At 40.3% G+C, this 21,825-nt stretch overlaps 1 protein-coding gene across 1 annotated transcript in view; it reads left to right on the top strand.

Moving 5' to 3' along the window:
- Positions 1-770: 770 nt before the first annotated feature.
- The window catches only part of NEB (nebulin), a 100,599-nt gene continuing 79,544 nt past the window's right edge, over positions 771-21,825 (top strand). Inside the window, exons 1-29 of the mRNA XM_029962189.1 lie at positions 771-835; positions 2,115-2,180; positions 6,198-6,242; positions 7,206-7,415; positions 7,945-8,052; positions 8,540-8,644; positions 8,945-9,049; positions 9,144-9,248; positions 9,682-9,786; positions 10,625-10,729; positions 10,919-11,026; positions 11,432-11,548; positions 12,192-12,293; positions 12,376-12,483; positions 12,578-12,682; positions 13,050-13,148; positions 13,359-13,463; positions 14,467-14,574; positions 15,116-15,427; positions 15,939-16,145; positions 16,838-16,942; positions 17,075-17,182; positions 17,313-17,624; positions 18,226-18,432; positions 18,789-18,893; positions 19,515-19,622; positions 20,268-20,579; positions 20,809-21,015; positions 21,474-21,578. Coding sequence (XP_029818049.1) covers positions 2,148-2,180; positions 6,198-6,242; positions 7,206-7,415; positions 7,945-8,052; positions 8,540-8,644; positions 8,945-9,049; positions 9,144-9,248; positions 9,682-9,786; positions 10,625-10,729; positions 10,919-11,026; positions 11,432-11,548; positions 12,192-12,293; positions 12,376-12,483; positions 12,578-12,682; positions 13,050-13,148; positions 13,359-13,463; positions 14,467-14,574; positions 15,116-15,427; positions 15,939-16,145; positions 16,838-16,942; positions 17,075-17,182; positions 17,313-17,624; positions 18,226-18,432; positions 18,789-18,893; positions 19,515-19,622; positions 20,268-20,579; positions 20,809-21,015; positions 21,474-21,578 — 3,861 coding nt within the window. The 5' untranslated portion in view covers positions 771-835; positions 2,115-2,147. The remainder of the gene's footprint in view (positions 836-2,114; positions 2,181-6,197; positions 6,243-7,205; positions 7,416-7,944; positions 8,053-8,539; positions 8,645-8,944; positions 9,050-9,143; positions 9,249-9,681; positions 9,787-10,624; positions 10,730-10,918; positions 11,027-11,431; positions 11,549-12,191; positions 12,294-12,375; positions 12,484-12,577; positions 12,683-13,049; positions 13,149-13,358; positions 13,464-14,466; positions 14,575-15,115; positions 15,428-15,938; positions 16,146-16,837; positions 16,943-17,074; positions 17,183-17,312; positions 17,625-18,225; positions 18,433-18,788; positions 18,894-19,514; positions 19,623-20,267; positions 20,580-20,808; positions 21,016-21,473; positions 21,579-21,825) is intronic.

The raw sequence follows: 21,825 nt of genomic DNA on the forward strand, positions 1-21,825 counted from the left end.
GGCACTGCCCAGGCTCCCCAGGGCAGTGGGCACAGCCCCAAGGCTGCCAGAGCTCCAGGAGGGTTTGGATGATCCTCTGGGGCACAGGGTGGGACTCCTGGGTCTGTCCTGTGCAGGGCTGAGGGTTGGACTGGATGGTCCTTGTGGGTCCCTTCCAACTCTGCATGGTCTGTGGTTCTGTGAGTTTGACTGTTCATTGGGTTCCTTGCAGGTTTTTCCATGCAAGTAGCACTTTTCCTGTGTTCCTGGGTCCGTGCCTTCAGCTATGAAACATTTTGTAAGTGATAAAAATATTGACAGGTGATTTGCATCGAGTTGACAAAGGTGAACTTACAGGGTAGAATTAAAGATGTATTTATACTGAAAATTTAGTTCTCAGCCCAGACTCCTTGCTCTGAAGTTCCGGGATTCTTGAATTGGGACAGTTCTGATTCAGGTACAATACAGGAATGAAATAAATTCAAATTCCTTGTTCTTATCAACTCTGAAGGAAGAAAACACCCATGTTTTTTCCACTGGAGTGTTCCCTTGGTCTGCTGGGGGGTCCATTTCAGCAGAGACCTGGAGAAGCCAGGCCAGACTCTGGTGTGTTTTGGTTTCCTCAGGAGCACCGAAGTGCTCAGCTCCCTTTCCATCCATGCTGCTGGGAACAGGTGGCTGCTCCGGGGTCACCAAGTATATTTAGGGCTGAAACTGGAGCGGGCTGGAGCCGGATTGGCCGTGCTGGCCACACGTGTCCTCGGGAGCCGCTGCACCCGCTCGCTCTCTCCCACTGCTGCTCAGGAGGGAAGGCTGGAGAGGCTTTGCTCCAAAGGATATTTGCTGGATGTTGCTGGTAAGAACATTTTAATCGTGTTTGACTTCTTTTCCTTAGAGCAGGACCTCAAGCTGTTTCCCCAGTTGGTAGTTTTTTGGGAGTAGTTGTCATGCCTTGCCCATGGAAGACAAGTCTTCTGCCTGGATAACCAGCTGCAGGCTGCAGGAGGAGGAAAGCACCTGGAATTGTGTTTGGGAGTGTAACTGAAGGTTATAACTGTGATAGTTTTTATAGTTTATATCCTTATATGCAATCCCTACTTCTTGGCTTTAATCACTCACTTTGGCCTACTTTTTCACACAACTTGCCGCCCATTAATGGAGTTATTCTTGATTTATTTTAATAGTTAATGATCTGGTTCAACAAATTAACTTTTTGGCAGTTTTTCTCACCTCACTGGAAACTAAAAAGGGACAGTATTCCATGTTCCTATATTTAACCTGGGTTACTCGACTTCCCTTGCCTCAGAAGGAATTGCAGTGTAACCAGCTAAACTCAACGGGCAGTTGGCGGGATTAGCTTACACGGCAAATATCCCTGGACTCAGGAGCAGCTGTTCCAAAGCCTCATCCCCTCCCAGCATTAGAAACAGGGCTGCAGGCTCCGGTGGAAAATTGTAGCTCTGCCTCGCAGCAAAATCAGTGTGTTAATTAATTTTCGACAGTAATCTGTGCTTTGTAATTCAGCCAACTCTGTGGAATTTCATCTTTTCCAGGTCTGAAGAAACAGAGAGAAAAAAGCCACAAGAGCTTAAAAAAAAAACCTCCCAGAGAATCAATATAGGCTAATGCTGGGAAGACAGAAATTGCCTCATTAACCAAAAGATGCTTAAAAAAAATATTTATTATATTTTTCTACATTAGGCTTTCACTTATGAATGAATATCACAGAATATACAGATAAAGCTCCCATTCAAACAGGAGCTTGAATAATAAAATGAAAGAGGAGAGAATAGTCACAGAGAAAAGAAAAATGCTTCATATAATTCTGGTGTAATAAAGAACCCAAATCACACTTCAAGAAATCTCTTCTTTTTTTATTTTCATTGGATTCCAGTATTGGTGTTACAACTATTGGAATGAAGTATTTGTCCAAAATTGTAACTTATATCAGTATATTTGAAACTTAATCCCATGTTTTTCCATAATAATCAAAGTAGTGCCAGATCCCAGCTTTATTTAGGATCTGACTAGTTACTAACCATGACCCCAGGTGCTTTATGAGCTTGATTTGTCATTTTTCATGGTACTTTTGGGCTAATCCTGTTTATTCATATTTTTATTTGCTGCATGACTAGTGAGTGGGGGAGAGACAGAAGAAAACCTTCAGAATGGAGGAAGAAGAATATGAGGAAGTTGTGGAGGTAAGGAGAAAATCTTAAGAGTAGAAATAATTGTTTCCTGCCTTGTGAATGAATATATTAATCACTTTAATGAGACTCTGCTCAGGAGCATAGGTGGCTGTTTGCTCTCTGAAGATTAGGGGATGATTAGATATCTATTAAATGGCTTAATCAGTAAAGAACCCACAACAAACAACAACAGTTGCTCTCAGCGGAGCAAAGTCTGCTGGTTCCTGCCATAGTTTCTGAGTTTAAATAAGGACTGTAACCCTCCTACACCCACAGCACAAGGTTTCCTCATTACTCTTCTGCTTAATTATAGATGCACTGGGCCATCTCTTCTCCCTGCTGGCTTGCCCTCTGTCACCCAATCCATGCTGGAGAGGATGACTTTGGAAGCCCCTTCCTAGCCTTGCCTCTGTGCCCACTGCAGTGCAGAAAGGCAGGAGGTTTGTGCCACCGAGGGACCATGACCAGGTTCAGCCTTAGAAGTTGCAGAGATGGAGCCAGATTTAAGTGGCAGAACCAGGGGAATGGCTTCCCACTGCCAGAGGGCAGGGTTAGATGGGATATTGGGGGACAATTCTTCCCTGGGAGGGTGGGGAGGCCCTGGCCCAGGTTGCCCAGAGAAGCTGTGGCTGCCCCTGGATCCCTGGAAGTGCCCAAGGCCAGGCTGGATGGGGTTTGGAGCAACCTGGATAGTGGAAGGTGTCAGGGTTGGAACAAGATGGGCTTAAAGGTCCCTTCCAATCCAAACCATTCTGTGGTTCCTTGATTCTTTGCCTGTGGAGTTCCATCAGGGATTAATTTGCCAAGAGGTCATTTAAACTGAGAGTTCAACTAAAAGAATCCCCAGGAACTGGGGAATTTACAGTTTAGGATTATGAGCAAATGCCACCAGAGCGATGACTTTGCTATTGAAACAGTCCATGAAGTCAACAGAGTGGTCTTACCTGTTGCATTATTGCTATTCTGAAATTAACTTATGTGTTATTAAATACATAAGTTATTGTAGCAAATTGCTGTGTTTGAGGAAAAGAAGAAGAGTATAAATGCAGACATCTCACAACCCATTGTCAGCACACTGTGTTCGGTAAGCTGTTGATTTTAGGTGATGTGAGGGCACTGAGCCCTGGCTGCAGACTTTAAAAATTTCAAACAGTGAATGAAGTAAAGCCAAATGGATTAGTTAAATATGTTTTGGAAAATAAAGAGTTACCACTCATAAAGTCCATTTAAAGGCATTGTATCACCCAGTTACAAAACACCAGCCTTCATTAAATTTCCTATTAGCACTTATAATTGCCTTCGTGCTTCCTGAGCGTTGTGTGCTCTCAGTAATAGGTATTTATTTGCTGTCAAAGTTTATTTATTCCAGCTGGAATTATGTTATGGTTGGGCTTTCTGTCCACACAGCCCCGTTTCATCCTTTGTTTTTAATTTTCAGTGACCACCTTGCTGCAACCACATCCCTCAGACAGACTAAGGTGGCATTTTTTTAGTAGCTTCCCTCAGGGTACTCATGGTGAGAAGTTACATAAAAGAGGAACAACAGCATTTGGTGCAATTTTAAGGCAAATTAAACCTTTCCAGAGTTTTCTTAACTAAAAGCCCACTTTTATATAAACTCATGATTTTAAACCTCCAAGAGTTGTATCAGAAATTAATCTTCTGAAAGAATTAGAAGATGGTTGTTGAATATTGAGTAGCTGAGGCAACGCCAAGCATTCTAAGATACTATTTTTTTAATTTCTCGGGAATTACTAACCCGTACTTGACGTCGTAGCCGTTTTGTGACGGGAATGACACAAACTTTTGCTGGTGAGTTACTTGAGGTGTTGTGGAAGGTTTTGTGGAAGATTTTGCAGAAGGTTTGGTGGAAGGTTTTGTGGAAGATTTTGCAGAAGGTTTGGTGGAAGATTTTGCAGAAGGTTTGGTGGAAGATTTTGCAGAAGATTTGGTGGAAGGTTTTATAGAGTTTGCAGAAGGTTTGGTGGAAGGTGAATTGGAAGGTTTGCAGAAAGTTTTTGGAAGGTGGGTCCAGCACGTCTGGGCAAGAGAGCAGAAATCGCCCCCAAACAACCCAATATATCACAGGTTGGGAAGTACGAGCCGGTCGCATCAACTAACTTTGAGGAACAGCTCTGGCGAAAGGGCTTAAATTTCAATGAGAATTTTTTTAGGTCTCGATTCAAAGGGCTTTTTGCTGCCGCAGCTTTTGGCAAGTGACCCTGAGCAGGTATCGCCGAGGAGGTTTCCAAACACGAACCCCACATTTTACATTTTCTCCTTTCTGGCAGTTTGGCACCTCATGGATACGATCCATGCCGGTTACTACAGCGGGTGGGGCAATGTCCGTAAATGCTTTTTTCCCCTCAACTGGCAGCGAGCGGAGACGTTTGAGGGCGGAGACGTTTGAGGGCGGAGATGTCTGAGGGCGAAGCCCCGATCGGCGCGCGGCCCCCTCAGCGCGGCCGCCATTTAGCGCCCGACGGCGCCATCGCGCGGCCGCGGCTGGAAATGGCGGCTCGGGGCTCCCTTCGGGGGTGATGGAGGGCGAGCCTAAGGACGGAGAATAGCGGAGTTGTTAACGCTGGAAAACACCTCCAAGGTCATCAAGTCCACCCCAATGTTTCCCCAAATCCAATCTAAACGTCCCCTGGCACAACCAGAGGCTGTTTCCTGTAGTGCTGTTCTCTGGGAGAAGAGCCAACCTCCATCTTGCTCCCCCCTCCTGTCAGGGGGTTGCAGAGCCAGAAGGTCCCCCCTGAGCCTCCTTTTCTCCAGGCCGAGCCCCCCCAGCTCCCTCAGCCCCTCCTGCTGCTCCAGCCTCTTCCCCAGCTCCGTTTCCCAACTAGGAGAGATGTTCTGTGGAACCTACTACTCACAACCAAGCAAGAAGTGGTGGAAGATGCCAAGGTCAAGGGCAGCCATGGCTGCTGTGACCACAGGACTCGTGAAGTTGAAGATTCAGAGAACAGTGAGGAAGATAAACAGAATTACAATCCCAAACTTCAGAAGGACACATTTGGGGCTGTTCAGGGAAGATCCTGTGGGGCCCAGGGGAGTTGAACCATCTTCTAAAATGATTTTCTCAGAGCACATGGTTCAATCCGAAGTGCGGAAGTCAAACACAGCAGGAGGCTGGTGTGGAGGAACGCGGAGCCCCAGACTGAGCAAAATCACAAAAAAAAAAGAAATATACTGAAGGTGGAAGCAGGATCAGGACACTTGGGAGGAACATAAAGACTTAAAACATTACAAACTCCATTCCTTCAACTTGATGTTCAAGAAAGGCAAGAAGGAAGATCCAGAGAATTACCTCACTTCATTCTTTGGGAGCAAATGATTTGAGAAGCTATTTCTAAACACACGAAAGACATGAAGGTCGTGAGGAGCAGTAAACGTTGAGTTATCAAGGGCAAAACAGTGGTTGACCCATCTCATTAGTATTTATAATGAGTTCACAGCTGCTGTGGACAAGGGGAGAGCAGTGAAGGTTGTGTATCTCGACTGCTTCAGGGAGACCTCTTTGTATCACCAGATTCATGAGATGTGGGGTAAATAGAGGACAATAAAGTGGGTTGAAAATTAGCAGGCTCAGAGTTGAGATCAGTAGGACAAAGCATAACTGGCAGCCAGTAATTATTGGTATCCTTCAAGGATCTGTAGGTAGGAACAACTCCGAGAACAGGCTTAGAGAAACCTGCTACAGCCCCCTCAGAGCATCACCAAACAACTGGAAAATGCTGGAGTTTAAATGCTGATTCTTTTACTGTGGTCATCACTGCCTTCCCTCTTGTGGGTAAAATTAGATAACATCCTTCATTAATTACTTGGACGATGATTAGTTGAGGAACGTATGGAAAAAAATCCAATCATTAATGCAAAAAATGAACGGATATTCAGAATTACTCCATCAGTACCTGTGAACTGCAACTCTGTTCCTCCAGAAGTGTGGTTTTAAAACAGCTTTACAGAAACTACAGTTTGCTAATCTGACCTAACAATGATTTTTTTCCTCTTTTTTTTTAACAGTACTACATTGAGGAGACAGTTGTTGAGGAGGGTGAGCCACATGAGGTAAAGGTCCCTTTCGTTATTCATGTAGCATCTATATGCATGTAATTAATGTGTAACTCTAAATTAGTAGCCTTTTTCTATTCTGAGGTTTAATTTTTCACATTAAACTCACAAATAGCACCGAAGAGTTGCTGTTTAATACTTTATTTCCTCTGCTGTGGGATGATCTAGAGGACCACTTTACATGTGTCAGTTCTCTTCCCTTCCCCTTGGGCAATTTCCCAAAAAAACTGATGGTTTGCAGATTTCTCTTTATGTCACTGGTAACAAATATTTGGGTCACCAAGGATTTGTTGCCACAATTTGAAATTCTATTTATAAAATAGATATATCTCAACTCTCTCCTATGTTACCATGAAATACTCTTTATGGCATAGGCTTGTGCAGAAACCAAAGCTATTAAATGTTCAATTCTTGATGTATTTTCAGTTCTATCTCATATTGCTGCAAACAGCTATCAGAAATCTGACCTTAAAGTCAATTTTTTTATAAAAAATTTCATATTAAATAAAATCTGACTCTCATTTAGGTGATTTTGGAGCACATTTTTAAGTTGTAATAATTATTTTTAGTTACTTTTCATTAGAACCATAGTGTTAAAATTATTGCTTGCAGACCATAATAATGTTTATCTGTTGATAAACAAGAATATAAACTATTTAAATTCATTGGGAGTTATACATATTAAACAGAGGCAGCTTCCAGATCCTCTGGTGAATAATTACGTGAGTTTGATACAGAAACCAGCCAGACATTTAATTCCTTGTGGCTTTTTTAGGTTGGGTGATGTATAGTAGGAATAATGGATAATCCCAGCAGGAAAAATGTCACTGGTTTTTTGTCTCCACGTGGATCTGGATAAGCTGAGCATCCTTTTACTCGCTCAGGGAGGTGAAAAATGCTTATAATAATGAATTTTCAGAGCTATAAAGCAAGTAATTATTTTGATTTCTTTATTCCCAGGTGGTCACTGAGATCACTGAGACTGTCAGCACAGAGTTCACAGGTCCTGAAACTACCACAACCACCTACACTGTCAAGGAGGACAAACCTTCTGGGAAGGATGCAGCACCCCCAGCCAGGAAAAAGACAATCCGGACAAAAGTGGACCCATCCAAGTTTTTGACGCCTTACCTGGAACACAGCAACAAAATGAAGGACCTATTCAGTGAGGTAAGATTGTCCCATGTCTTTGATTTCTTGGGGAACACCCTGGAAAGATTGGATAGGGATTATTTGATTATTATGTTGCAAAAGACTAAATTTATTTTTAATTTTATACTTAATATAATAATAATACCAATAGTCAGCTCTTAATCATCATGCAATAATGGATCTATACTAATATCAATTATAGATTTAATATATCAATTAAATATATAATTTTAATGTATTTTATATAATTATTATTAACAGTAGCTTAATATCAATATTAAGCTACTAAGGAGAATATAATCAATTAAAGGTGATCCAAGCCAGACTGAAGTTAGAGATGGACTTTTTTCTGTTGTTTCAGATGGAATAAAGTAAATTGGTTAAAATAAGCACAATTGCAAATGTAATTGAGTAATGCTCATTTCTGTTACTAAATAATCACCCCAAATTCTTATCCTAACCAGATAAATATGGCAATAATTGCCAGTAGATTTCTGTCAGAGCTTCAGGCTGTGTCTTATTTGTGTTTGTCATTGTTTTCTTCCAGAACAAGTACAAAGAAAAATTTAGAAAAGAGAAAGGAAAGCCTTATGCTTCCACAATTGATACCCCAGAAATTCGGAGGATCAAGAAAGTGCAGGACCAGCTCAGTGAGGTGGGTGGCAACTGCATGAGAAAACAATGTTCAGTGAGTAGGTAAGAAGCAAATTAAGTCTGAATTTTGGGTGTTGGATAAGAAGTGATAATTCCAACCAAACTGCTGTTTTGCCATGGGAATTGTGACTATGTGGGTTTGGCACTACAGCCAGTATTTACACGGGAATGGACTGGGAAATGGAGCTACACTGCATATCCTGGGATGGACCTCTCATTATACAGTGGAAGTGCTCTTAGAAACAGCTCTATGATCACAGACAGGCACCACCTCTAGCTTGGAATCCCATCTCTTGAACCTCTCTCAAAGCTGCATTTCTTCCTCAGTTAATTCCCCAAATCCATTGGTTTCCGTAGGCTTCATTTCCAGCTCCGTTCAGGTTTGGGATGCTCACAACATTAAGTGTCAAAACGTTGATATTCTGATTTTCTTTAAGAGGAAAAAAAGCAGTTTTGCTGTAGAATAAGTTGTTTTTTTGTGCCTCCAGGTTAAATACCGCATGGCTGGGGAAATTGCCAGGACTATTTGCCACGTGGATGAAAAGGCCATGGATATAGAACATGCCAAGAAAGTGTCCCAGCAAGTGAGCAAGGTGAGTGGGTTTGACTGTGGATCGTGAAGTTGCTGATATGAATAAAGTTCTGAGCTAAAGCAATGTTTATACAGCAATTTAGAGGCACAGGGAGGGACAGCAGAGAAGTTGGTATAAATATATCTTATAAATACAGTCTTAAATGTTCCCATTTGCTGCCTTCAAATGTCACTGGAATGAGGCTTTCACTTTGAAATAATCTCAAGAGCTGGTAGTTTATTCACAATATTTACACAATATTCACAAAAGTAAATAATTTTCTAGTGATTGAGTGACCAACTGGCTGATCTTGCCTTCCAGGTGTTATATAAACAGAACTGGGAGGAGAATAAGGACAAGTACCTGCTGCCCCCTGATGCTCCAGAGCTTGTGAATGCAATAAAAAACACAGCAATGTTCAGCAAGGTAAGAGAAAACAATGCCAGCTCTAAGCAGCTGAAGTGAGAGAAGCTTTCCAAGGCACAGATTAATTCATAATGAGCATTCTCCTGGGTTTCAGAAACTCTACACTGAGGAGTGGGAAGGAGACAAAACTCTGTTTTATCCCTACAACGACAGCCCAGAGCTCAGGAGGGTGGCCCAGGCTCAGAAGTCTCTGAGTGATGTGAGTACCAAACACAGTTGGGTTCTGGCATAACTTGATAGATTATTTCTATTCTACACTATAGTTTTATAATATTTTAAATTAAATATTTGAAAAAAATGATTTCAAATGGAGAAACTCCCTCCCAGGGTTGACTCTTAAGTCCAGTTCACCATTGTGAGTCTGCAAATCTGTCTCTAAAACAGCAATAAGCAAAGTCAGGAATTGGCAGGGCTGTGGGATTTGCTGATATTTGGATACCTGGAACTCTCCAGTCAGGGTTTTCAGGTCCAGATTTCAGTGAATTTTGCAGATGTTCACTGCTGATTGAAGGGGTTCCTGCTGCAGTGGCTGTGGGCAGAACTGCTGCAGTTAATGGGGTGGGAGCAGAGCTGAATGTTCTGATGCTCAGCTTGGCAGTTACTGGAATTCTCTGTTTCTTCCCCATTTGCAGATTGTCTACAAAAAAGGACACGATGAGCAGAAAGCCAAATTTACCTCCCTGCCAGATCCCCCTGATGTGGAACTGGCCAAGAAGGTGACGAGGCAGCTGAGCAATGTGAGTAGGATGCAGTGGCTTTTCCTGTGGATACCTCACTTTGGGAGTTAGAGAGGCAAAAAGGTACCTAAAGAGAGAAAAAGAGAAAGAAGAGATATGCAGGAAGACCAAAGTTGCTGAAGAAAATGGAACCAAATTGTATAATCTTGTAAGGCAGAATTAGGATTTTAACTCAGTTCAGAATTTAGGACAAGCATGATTTTATTTATTTTATTGTATATTGAACATTATCTGCTCCTTAAGATTAGAGAGTTACACTGTTCACTTCTGGATGCAGAACCACCCATAAAATATACTGAACCCATTTGGAAGGTGAAATAATTTCATTTAGAGAAAACTTCTGTAATCTTACGATTCCACAGTTTAAAAGGTAAATTGTCATCAAGAAGATTTTGTAACATGTAAACCCCAAGATCAGTATCATAATTCTTCGAAATGAGTAAAATAATAAACAGCAATAACAGTAAATTCCTACTTAACTAATGGGCAATACTGTGTCCCAGTATTATGTGAGCAGTGAGAAAACAGAACTAAAGGAATGTGTTAGTGAAGTATCACAGAGAGATTTTCTTATTAATGACTTTGTTCAAAAAGAGCTTATTTGTGCCACCTATTTACCCTTTTTAGGTCAGGGGAGGAACTAAGAGCAATAACTGAACCCTGAAGTGGTTTGGTCAAATCATGTTTAAAGTGTTTTTGACAGTAGCTACTGAAGTGTTTAGAAGGCAGATGTAAAATGTGAAGCAACTTTAAAAATACAACTGTGACAACCAAACTTGTCAAGTGAAAATGAATCTGTGTCTTGGGGATTAAATTTGATTGTTTTATTTCCTTATAGATTAATTACCATAAGGACTATAAAAACAAAGTCAAAGGCAAGTGGAGTCAAACTCCGTGCTATGACGTGGCCATTGCAAAAATGAATGCAGAAAATCTAAGTATGGTGAGTGGATTCTTCAGGGAATCTTGACCAGCTTTATCCTCTGTCTGTGTTAACATGGAAGATACTGATATAATTTGCCTGCTCCTCTGGTGCTATTTCTCCTTTCCTAAATAAGCCACTTTGTGGGTGTCTGATTGCAAAGTAAGCACGTTTGATACGTTGTTTTCTGTCTGTCTCTGTTCCCAACAGAGAAAGTACCAGGAAGACTTTGAAAACATGAAAGACCAAATCTACTTCATGCAGACTGAAACCCCAGAGTATGAAGCCAATAAGAAAGCTTCAGAGAACGTCAGTAAGGTGAGTTCTGGGTGTGCCATTTGCTCAGCTGGAGAACAGTCAGTCCCACAGTCAGACAAGTCGGTGCTGAAACTGTTTTGTCAGGACCTTTCATGGTCCTTTGCCACCATGAATGGGAAGTTATGTAACCAGGGGCATTTTTTTCTGAAAAATTCAAGGTTATGGTATAGATTAAAATCATATCCCAGACTGGGTTGGGCTGGAAGGGACCTTAAAGCCCATCTTGTTCCAGCCCTGACACCTTCCAGTATCCCTGGTTGCTCCAAGCCCTGTCCAGTCTGGCCTTGGACACTTCCAGGGATGGGGCAGCCACAGCTTCTCTGGGCAATTACACAGGTTAGTGAACATTTGGCTTTTAATACTGATTTTTAAAACCCTGCCCTTTTTGTTTTTATTTTTTTCAAGGTAAAATACAGAGCAGACTATGAAAAGAAGAAAGCCATTGCAGATTATAATGTGCTTCCTGCTACAGAGAACCCATTGCTGAAGCAATTAAAAGCTGCAGGCAATATTCTCAGTGATGTAAGTATCATGAGTTTCAGTCATGTCCAAGAGACCAAACTCTTCATTTCTTCCCAAGGCCTCTCCTTTGCATCTCTTAGTAGTTTTAGTTTTGTGTTTGTATTTGTATTTGTCATGAGGTGCCCCCCAACCAGAACAGGTCAAGTAAAGAGTCATTTCTCCAGGGATGAGTGGGGCTGTAGCAGTGGCATGTGGATAGCTAGTTACTTTATAATTAATTTAGATACCTGTGGATAATGGATCACAAGAGGGAAGTTCTTCCCTTACTGGTTTAAGGAATTTCAACTGATACAATCATGATAAAATACGTGGTACTTTTACATATGTTGTGTTCTGGTTACTCACTGTAACAGCCTTCTCAATTTCTCTCCTCTTGCTGTTTTCATCTGCATGGAAAGAGATCACATATTTTTCAGTGTCAGAACTTCAAAAACCATTAGTCAGACCTTTCTGGCTTCCCTTACAAACCTAAAAAAAAGTTACTTTAAAAAATCATTGGGAAAATAGTACCAGCTGTTCCTCACTCCTGCGGGAAATCTTCTCTTTGCAACCATTTCACAGGTTTCCTCTTGCAATTTTTAACGTGCTGTGGGTGAGTTGCAGTGAAATCTCCTGCATTATCTGACCTTGTTTTCTCTTACAGAAATTATACAAAGAAGCCTATGAGCAGTCAAAAGGTAACAAGATGAATTACTGTGACACCCCCAAGTTCCAGACCGATGCCGCTCTGAAGAATTTCAGCGACGTACGTATTTGATTTATGTTGTGTCCTTCAGTCCTGACCCTCTGGATTACTTTTGTTTATCAACTCAGGGTTGTTTTGCCAGGTGAAATACAAGGAGGCCTATCAAAAGAATATTTTGGGGCACTATTTGGGCAGCTTTGAGGACCCATATCACACACACTGCATGCAAGTCGAAGCTATGAAGAGCGATGTGAGTGTGGCCGTTGTCCTGTTTTCCCCCCCACACCTTCCTTTCAGAGAAAGCTCAGTTGTGGTTTCTTACTGAATGTTGATTTTGCTCCTAGAAAAACTACAAAGCAGATTATGAGGAGGAAAAGACAAAATGCTACTTCCCCCAGACCATAACTCAAGAGTATGAAGCGATTAAGAAGTTGGAGCAATGCAAAGATGTAAGTAAAGAACAGGAGTAGAAATTACTTGAGTGATTCCTCTTAACTTCAGTGCTTTTCAATTTGGCTTGACGAGCTTAAGCGACTTTTAAAAACCTCCATCCCTATTTTCGAGCCTTTTGTGACATCTAGTGTTCGAGACAGATAGTGCACAATCCCTTTTTTAATAAGTAAAACCATACAATTAAAGGAATAGTTCCAAAATGAAGAATGAACCTCAAGCATTCACCTGCTTAACTCAACATATTTTAAAATGAATCCTTTGAAAGTACTTAAGTTACTTTATTCATAATTTTATTTACTTTATCAATACTCAGAAAATACTTTCTATGCCTCTTTTGCCAATGTATTTTTTATCTTCCTTCAGCACACCTACAAAAAGCATCCTGATCAAATCAAATTCACTGCAGTCACTGACTCTCCAGTACAGAAGCAAGCAGAGATTAACAGCAAACAGCTGAGTGATGTAAGTAAACTCAGCAAACATTACCAATTTCTGCCCTCTCTCACTTCATCCAGTTTTAAGAGAACTCCTGAAATAAATGTCTAGGTGACTGTGTGTGTATATTCACAGTTCCAGTGGAAAATCACCTGGAAATCACACCTTTTTAAGTAGTTTTTTAATCTACAATTAAATTTTGGGCTGCTAAATTTCTTTTTTTATTTTTCTTGGCAGATACTGTATAAATCCAAAGGTGAAGAAGTAATTCACAAGTACCACCTCCCTCCTGATGTGCCCCATTTCATCCAGGCCAGAGTTAATGCCTACAACATCAGTGATGTGAGTATATTTGGAATGTAGAGCTCTTGATCCAAATGAAGTTTCTGTTAAGTTCACCTTTTCTTCGAGAACTGTTGCAAAATGGGATTGGAAGAACTCAAAGCAAGGGGATATGATCTGAAAAGTGGTGCTATTCCTCTCCTGTCTCAAATGCCCAAGCTCTGAATTCAGCTCAACTTTTGCTTTTGTGCTTGTTAAGCAAATTTTTGAACTGTCTGAGCATTCATGAGCATAAACACATTTCAGTGCTTTACTGCTGTAAACTGAGTGAGAAAACCAGCATGATGTTATTCAGATTCCTATACTTTAGGAGACTTATATAATTTATTTTTATATAAACCATTACACGGGCAAGCAGTACAAGGTCTCTGAGTGTTGCTTCCTGCTGCTGGGCTTTTAAAGGGGAATTCCACTAGGAAGATAAGAATGCTTTTTCCTGCCATTCAGCTACCAGTCTGCCTGCTTTCCCTCCCTACTTGCATCCATCCAACACCATAAAGATCTCCACTGACAGTATCAATTGTATTGCCTTTATGATATTAAATTTTTGGTGGCATTATCAGCCTTCCAGGAGCTAGATAAAAGCTGCTATTGCCTTTAATAGCCTTGAAATGCAAATATTCTGTCCAAACTGATAATAAAAATTCAACCAGACTGCTTTCTTCAGTCGTTTCACACCACAAGGACTGTGTTTGAAGCTGACAGGAAAAAAATTTCTGAAGGTTCGGTCAAATGAGAAAAGGCTTTGCAAAAATGCCACTGATGAAGTTGTTCTAAATAAAAATTTCCAAAAATGCTTGTGGATTTAATGATTGTCTTTGTAGCAGATTTATTTATCCAAATAGAACTGCAGTTTTTGTGCAGGAGAACGTTTTTCCTTGAAATTTCTCAGACTGAACTGAATATTTTGGTTCCGTAACTGTAATAAAAATAATGACTTAAACACTTGGTTAAAATTGCTGCTCCTAACATTGTGAATTCCTTTCTTTTTTTCCCCTCCAAGGCTAACTACAAAGCAGACTGGAAGAAAACCCTTGCCAAAGGATATGACCTGAAACCTGATGCCATTCCCATTATTGCAGCTAAAGCCTCTCGGAATATTGCAAGTGATGTGAGTGTCATTTACAGCACTGCAGCTTTCTGTAGCATATTGTCTGCTTCAAGGGTTCACCAGCTCATTTCAAACTTTATTTATTATTATTATTATTATTACTATTATTATTATCCTATGCTCTGTTCTTAATTGCTGGAGACCTGTCCTTCTGCTTTAGCAAAAGCTTGCAAGTGACTCTTCCACCCCCCTCTTGAATATCCCAATTGAATATTGGGGTATCTGATTGTTTGGTGAGGGGGGTCAAAAATTTATTATTATAGTTTATATTATATTATATTGTTGTTTTATTATGATATTGTTATTACATCATAGTTTATATAATATCTTAATTAAAAGCTGAATGTCCCTGGGGGTTAGAAGTCCATGGCAGTGGAATATCGAATTTCAGTGGCAATGGTGAGAGAGGGCATGTAGATAATTTATGAGATTGTAGAATGAATTGCAATGGTTAATACTTTGCAACTCAGTGTTTTAAAATCATCAAAAGTATGTTTCCTCTTTCCCAAGTGGACAAACCTCTCTTTTCCTGTGTCTCCAGTACAAGTACAAGGAATCCTACGAGAAGGACAAAGGCAAACAGGTCGGGTACCGCAGCCTCCAGGACGATCCCAAACTTGTTCATTACATGAACGTGGCCAAAATCCAGTCGGACCGGGAGTACAAGAAGGACTATGAGGTCACCAAGACCAAATATCACACTCCCCTGGACATGTTCAGTGTGACAGCGGCCAAGAAGGCCCAGGAAGTGGTTACAAACATGGGCTATAAGCAGCCAATCCACAATTACACCCTCCTACCTGATGCTGTCAACCTGGAGCTCTCGAAGAACGCGATGCAGCTTCAGAGTGATGTATGTAATCATTAAGCAGCTCATTATTTTCTTCTTCTCATAATTACTGTGTTACACTATTAACCTTTTAAGGCTAAAAAAATCACTTATATAATCCAGTATATATTATATTAGGTTAACAGTAGATTGGGATGTAGGTGACTGGTTTGGAACCATTTATTTTCCAAAGATGATCAGAATCACGTGTAGCTGATAAGCTCTAGGGAACTTATCTAGTGAGTAACAACTTTCCTTATATCTCTACATATTTTCCAATTCCCAGCAAATTCATGTCATTTTATAATTACAGTGTGTTATTACTGTGATTATTATTTGTCCTGTCAGAGATCATAGGTTATGTACAGTGTCTAAATACTGACTTTATTATATTTAAGTTTTATTTAGCTCTAAATTTCCCCTCAAAACTGAACGACCAGGAGAAGTTTTGAGACCTTACTTGTGTTTCTGTGTAATGACAGAAATATTGTCGTTTTCTTTGCCTCACTGTGTTTCCTTGTTTACTTTTTAAAAGAATTTGTACAAATCTGACTTCAATAACTGGTTGAGAGGAGTTGGCTGGATACCAATCCAGTCCCTGGAGGTAGAAAAGGCCAAAAAAGCCTCAGAGATCCTCAGTGAGAAGAAGTACAGGCAACACCCCGACCAGCTGAAGTTCTCCATCCCCACAGATGCCATGGAGCAAGTGCTTGCCAAGCAAAATGCCAAGACCATGAACAAGGTGAGAAGCTGTTCAGGTGATCATGGATGAGCCGGAGTTTGGATCTTTGGCTTGTAGAGTTGTGCATTCTCACTGAAATTGTTGAAGTTTCCAGTGGCTGTAATGGTTGCTTGGTTAAGACTGGACACTGAGAAGTCATGGAAGCCTCAGACTGTTCATAATTAAGGGAGTTTCCTCATCTGTTTATAAAGATTTCTTGTTTGTGTATGTGATTAAAGATGTCTTCTCGCAATTTAAAATGCTTTAGTGACCTTGGCTTTTTTCTGTAGAAAGTTTTAATAATCAGTGAGCTGAAAAACCCCTGAAATTCTGTCAGTTTTGTACAATTTTCCTTTAAAAGTGGAGTTGTTTACATTTATCCATAGTTATCTGGGACACCACTGATCCTTATTCCATATCTACCATGCAAAAAGCATCTGTGAAATAAAAATCATTCTTTCCATTAAAGCAGGGAAGAATTCCCATTTGCAAAATTTATTAGTTCTCAAAACATACTTTACAAATTTCTCAAAGTACTAAAGGAAGGAGGGAGATAACGTTGCCCCTCAGCACTCATATTTGTGAAGGTTATTTATGATGCTTATGGGACTTTCTGTAAAATATTAATTATTGCAAATGAGCAAAACAAAAGCAAATTCATTAAATAAGAGTTCAGTACCTTTTCAATGCTAAAGGTGACCTTTTCATTGCAGAGGCTCTACACAGATAAATGGAACAAAGAGAAGACCACCATCCACGTTATGCCAGATACCCCAGAAATCCTGCAGTGTAAAGTGAACCAGCTCACAATGAGTGATGTGAGTTCCTGTGCTCATGCTGGGCACTGAGTGTCATTTTAATGTCTTTTGAAAAACTGTTTAATTTCAGATGTAGGACACTTCAGTAGTTCTGCCTTTGTAATGCTTGTTCTCTTTTATATTTGGAACTAGAAACTCTACAGAGCTGGCTGGGAGGAGGACAAGAAGAAGGGCTATGACCTGCAGCCTGATGCCATCCCGATCAAAGCTGCCAAAACCTCCCGAGACATCGCCAGCGATGTGAGTTGGGTGATGCCATTCACTGGAATTCAGTTCAAATGGCCAGACCTGAGGTCCTGGGATGTTTTCAGTGGTAAGACTGAGCTTAACAGTGCAGTTTGGAATTGAAGTCTTTGCTGTTGTTCCTCAGTACAAGTACAAACTGGCCTACGAGAAAGCCAAGGGGAAGCACATCGGGTTCCGCAGCCTCGAGGACGACCCCAAGCTGGTGCACTTCATGCAGGTGGCCAAGATGCAGTCGGATCGGGAATACAAGAAGGATTATGAGAAGGCCAAGACCAGTTTCCATACCCCAGTGGACATGGTCAGTGTGGTGGCAGCCAAGAAAGCCCAGGAAGTGGCTACCAATGCCAACTACAAAAACCTGATCCACACCTACAACGTCCTGCCCGATGCCATGAGCGTCGAGTTGGCCAAAAACATGATGCAGCTGCAAAGTGATGTGAGTAAGAGGGTCTTCAACCTTTGCATTGCAAACACAGCCATGCTTCAGTCATGAAAGAACACTGTGAGATTAGATAGATTTATAATCCAATATGTATTATGATAGTGGATTAACAGTAGGTTGGGATGTGACCGGTCTGGAACCATTATTTTCCAAAGATTATCAGAATTATGTGTAGCTGGGAAGGTCTAGGGAACCTGACTAGCAGGGAACAACTAAAATAAATATTAAGATAAATAATTCTATTTTCTTAGTTGAATTAGTTCAGTTTATATACTAAAAGGTAGTAAATTAAATGAGTTCTTCAATTATAGCTGTTTTGTTTTTTCCAGACTCTGAAATATGAAATTGCACCTATTGCTAAAGCATTTCAGCTCAAAAATAAGTAATTTTATGAAAGTAAAATGGATATTTACTCCTTACAGGTCCCACCAGCCTCTTCAGGAGCAATAGTTGTGTGCTGGCCAACACAGGAAAAGCCTAATTTCTCATTAATAGCTTTTATCTTGTGCTTCCAAAGTTTACAAACAGGAAGAAATATCAGGATTTACAGATTTTTTTTATGTGTGGGGGGGGTGTTTTTTCTTTCTGCCTCCAGAATCAATACAAAGCAGAGTATGATGAAACCATGAAGGGGGTAGGGTGGCTCCCACTGGGCTCCCTGGAAGCTGAGAAGAACAAAAAAGCCATGGAGATTGTCAGTGAGAAGAAATATCGGCAGCACCCGGACAAGCTGAAATATTCTGTTCCCATGGACTCCATGAGCATGGTCTTGGCTTTAAATAATGCCAAAATCATGGATGAGGTGAGAAAGGAATCAGCAAAATTCATTTAGGTTTGCAGAAGTAAGAAACAAACTCCACCTGATGTAAGAGTCAATCTTATTGTAGGCACAATTTTAGAAACCATCAATTTTTTTGCAGTTAATGAGGATATTTTAAGTGCTAAAATAAAGAGAAAAATTATTAGGATAAATGTTAATAATAAAATAAAAAATATAAAAGGTAAGGATAAGAAGATAAAAATAAATAAGAGATATTTAGTATCACCTCAGTGTCAAGGTGAGGTGACATTTCAAATATTTCAAATAGGTAATAGCCTTTTAAACTGTTTTATTTAATAAATAGAGATGCTGACATCCTTTTTTTTAAATCCTTCCAGCACAAGTACAAACAAGCCTGGGAAGAAGACAAAAAGAAAATTCACATCACCCCAGATATTCCTCAGATTGTTCTGGCAAAAGCAAATGCATTTAACATAAGTGAAGTGAGTACTGTTTGTAAGGCTCTGACCTTGCTTTTAATTTTTTATTAGGAATAGGTGAGATGACAGCAAGAATAAGTCTCTCTAATTCTCACCTTGCTAAAATTTAATTATTTCCCAAAAAGTTATTAATTTTACTTTTCCCTGCTGCCTTCCCCAAAATTAAATACCAAAAGTAGCCAGGTAAAACCCATATTATTTATAGTCAGATGATGAAATGTTCAGGTAGGTCATTAAAATATAACATTTGCTAACAGGATAGTACAGTTTGAGTACTATTCATGTTTGTTAATGCATTTATTATTTATTGTTTTATTTCCCCATGCACAAGGTTTTGTACTGGACTGGACATTCTTGCAGATTGGACCTGTTCTTTTGGTAACAGGTGAAATTATAGACAGGTTTTGGTAGCCAGTTGTTAAATCTGCATCTGCTAAATAAAATATTGCTTGTAATTGTGTATTTAATGTGGGCAGAAAGAGACATATTTGTGTCTTTTGTTTGTTTGTTTTTTTTTTTTTTAGTCTGACATCCTAATAGATATAACTTTTCCCCAATATTTGTCCATGTGGAAAACATGCAATTTTTTTGCTTTTTTAAAGATGATTCTCCTTCTTTTGGCAGAAAATGTACAGATCTTCATTTGAAGAATCCAGGAAGAAAGGATACGACCTCAGAGTTGATGCCATCCCTATTAAAGCTGCCAAAGCTTCCAGGGAAATTGCCAGTGATGTAAGTTCTTTAAAATCAAAAATGATCCATTTTAGGTGTTGTAAAGAGTTCAATTCTTGACACAATTCAATTTTAGATGCCAAATATATGAAGTCTCTTTATTCTCTGGCTTGTAAATAATTCTGAGGTGTTTGATATATATTGCAATACATTGTAATAAATATTGTAATACATTTTAATATACATTGTAACATATTTTAAGAAAGTGGTTTAAATACCCTGCTTTTGAAGGCACCCCAGACATCTGGTTTGCTTTAGAGTGCACCCTAAGAGTAAGAGGACAAAGCCACCACCTCTATATGCTTTGTGATGTTTTAACTATGCCAAAATCTTATTTTAATCTGAGGGGAGGGGTATTTTCCTTATAAAATAGATATTCCTTAGGAAGCAAATGAATCATAGAATCATGGAATGGCCTGGTTGGCCGGGACATTAAGGATCATCCAGTTCCAACCCCAACACATTCCACTATCCCAGGCTGCTCCAAGCCCCTGTCCAACCTGGCCTTAGACATTCCAGGGATCCAAGGGCAGCCACAGCTTCTCTGGGCAACCTGTGCCAGGGCCTCCCCACCCTCCCAGCCAAGAATTCCTTCCTAATGTCCAATCTAAACAAACTGAAGCCTCTGTTTCTGTTCTCCTACAGTACAAATACAAATTAGGTTATGAAAAAGACAAGGGCAAACTGGTGGGCTTCCGCAGCCTCCAGGATGATCCATTGCTTGTGCATTACATGCAAGTGGCCAAGATGCAGTCAGACAGGGAGTACAAGAAGGCCTATGAGATGGGCAAGACCCAGTACCAGACTCCCAGTGATGCCCTCAGCGTGGTGGCAGCCAAGGAGGCCCAAGGCCGTGTGACCAACACCAACTACAAGCGCCTGATCCACCAGTACATGCTCCTGCCAGATGCCATGAGCCTGGAGCTCTACAGAAACATGAACCAGATACAGAGTGATGTAAGTTTCTGTTTTAATTCTTGGGGCTTTTGTCCTGTTCTTACATCACAACTGTCTTTTGGATGGTTTTGTGTGAGCTGTTGCACAGAATCAAGGAATATCCAGAGTTGGAAGGGACCCAACAAGGGTCATCGAGTCCAGCTCCTGGCCCTGCACAGGCCTGTCCCCAGGAGTCCCACCATGTGCCTGAGAGGGAATTGTAACCTTTCCTTTTGTGTTCTCTTGGCAGAATGAGTACAAGCAGGATTACAAGGAGTGGTTCAGGGGCATTGGGTGGAGTCCTGTTGGTTCCCTGGATGTGGAGAAATCCAAGAAAGCCACGGAGATTGCGAGCGATCAGAAGTACCGCCAGCATCCCAGCCAGTTCTCCTTCACCAAACCCAGTGATGCCATGGACTTGGTCCTTGCAAAGCAGAATGCAAATATCATGAACAAAGTGAGTATTTATGGGGGAAATTGGGCAAATATTCACATAGAATCCATGTGTTCTAACAGTCTCTAAGTCTCTGTCACCACCTTTATGGAGCAGCATTTCACTGGGAAAAACAACTGTCACAGGCTCCTCTTTCTTCATTTTGTTTCTTAGTGAAACAGTTATTGATAAATAGCATTGTTGAAAAATCTTTTCTCGCTTTTCTCCAAGCTCTATTCTTCCCATTCTTATATAAAAATTACTGGTCCTGAAAATCTTGATAGTTGGACTGCATTGGAAGCAAGACTGGATAATAATTCAGCTGATTCTGGATTAGGTCATAACATAGTAAAATAAATCTAAGCCAGCACATGTCTTTTTACCCCTCAGTACACAAAGTGCACAAATGGTAAGGTGAAAACCCCTAAAGAACCATCTTTTGTCATTTATATTAACATTTGTGATGTACTTTTTATCCACAGCATGCTTATACTCAAGCCTGGGAGAAGGATAAAACTCAGGTCCATGTGATGCCAGATACACCAGATATTCTCCAGGCAAAACAGAACAAGACAAACTACAGTCAGGTAGAGTTTTTTAATTCTTCCTATTAACATTTTAAATTAATACCTGCTGGGGGTTTAGAACAGAGGCAAGAGTTTTTATGTGAGTAATATTTTAAGAGTAACATTAGGTACCAGCTTCAGACTACAAACTAACAGACTAAATTGCATTATAATGTATGGAAAATGTAAATCCTGTTTTGGAAATCTGGAATTGCATAAACCACACTCTGTGCTTAACATAAAATCAGTTAAAAATTCCTTACTGTAA

The sequence above is a fragment of the Manacus vitellinus genome, unplaced genomic scaffold (assembly GCF_001715985.3).
Source record: "Manacus vitellinus isolate BGI_N305 unplaced genomic scaffold, ASM171598v3 scaffold_43_pilon, whole genome shotgun sequence".
In the NCBI taxonomy this organism is placed as follows: Eukaryota; Metazoa; Chordata; class Aves; order Passeriformes; family Pipridae; genus Manacus; species Manacus vitellinus.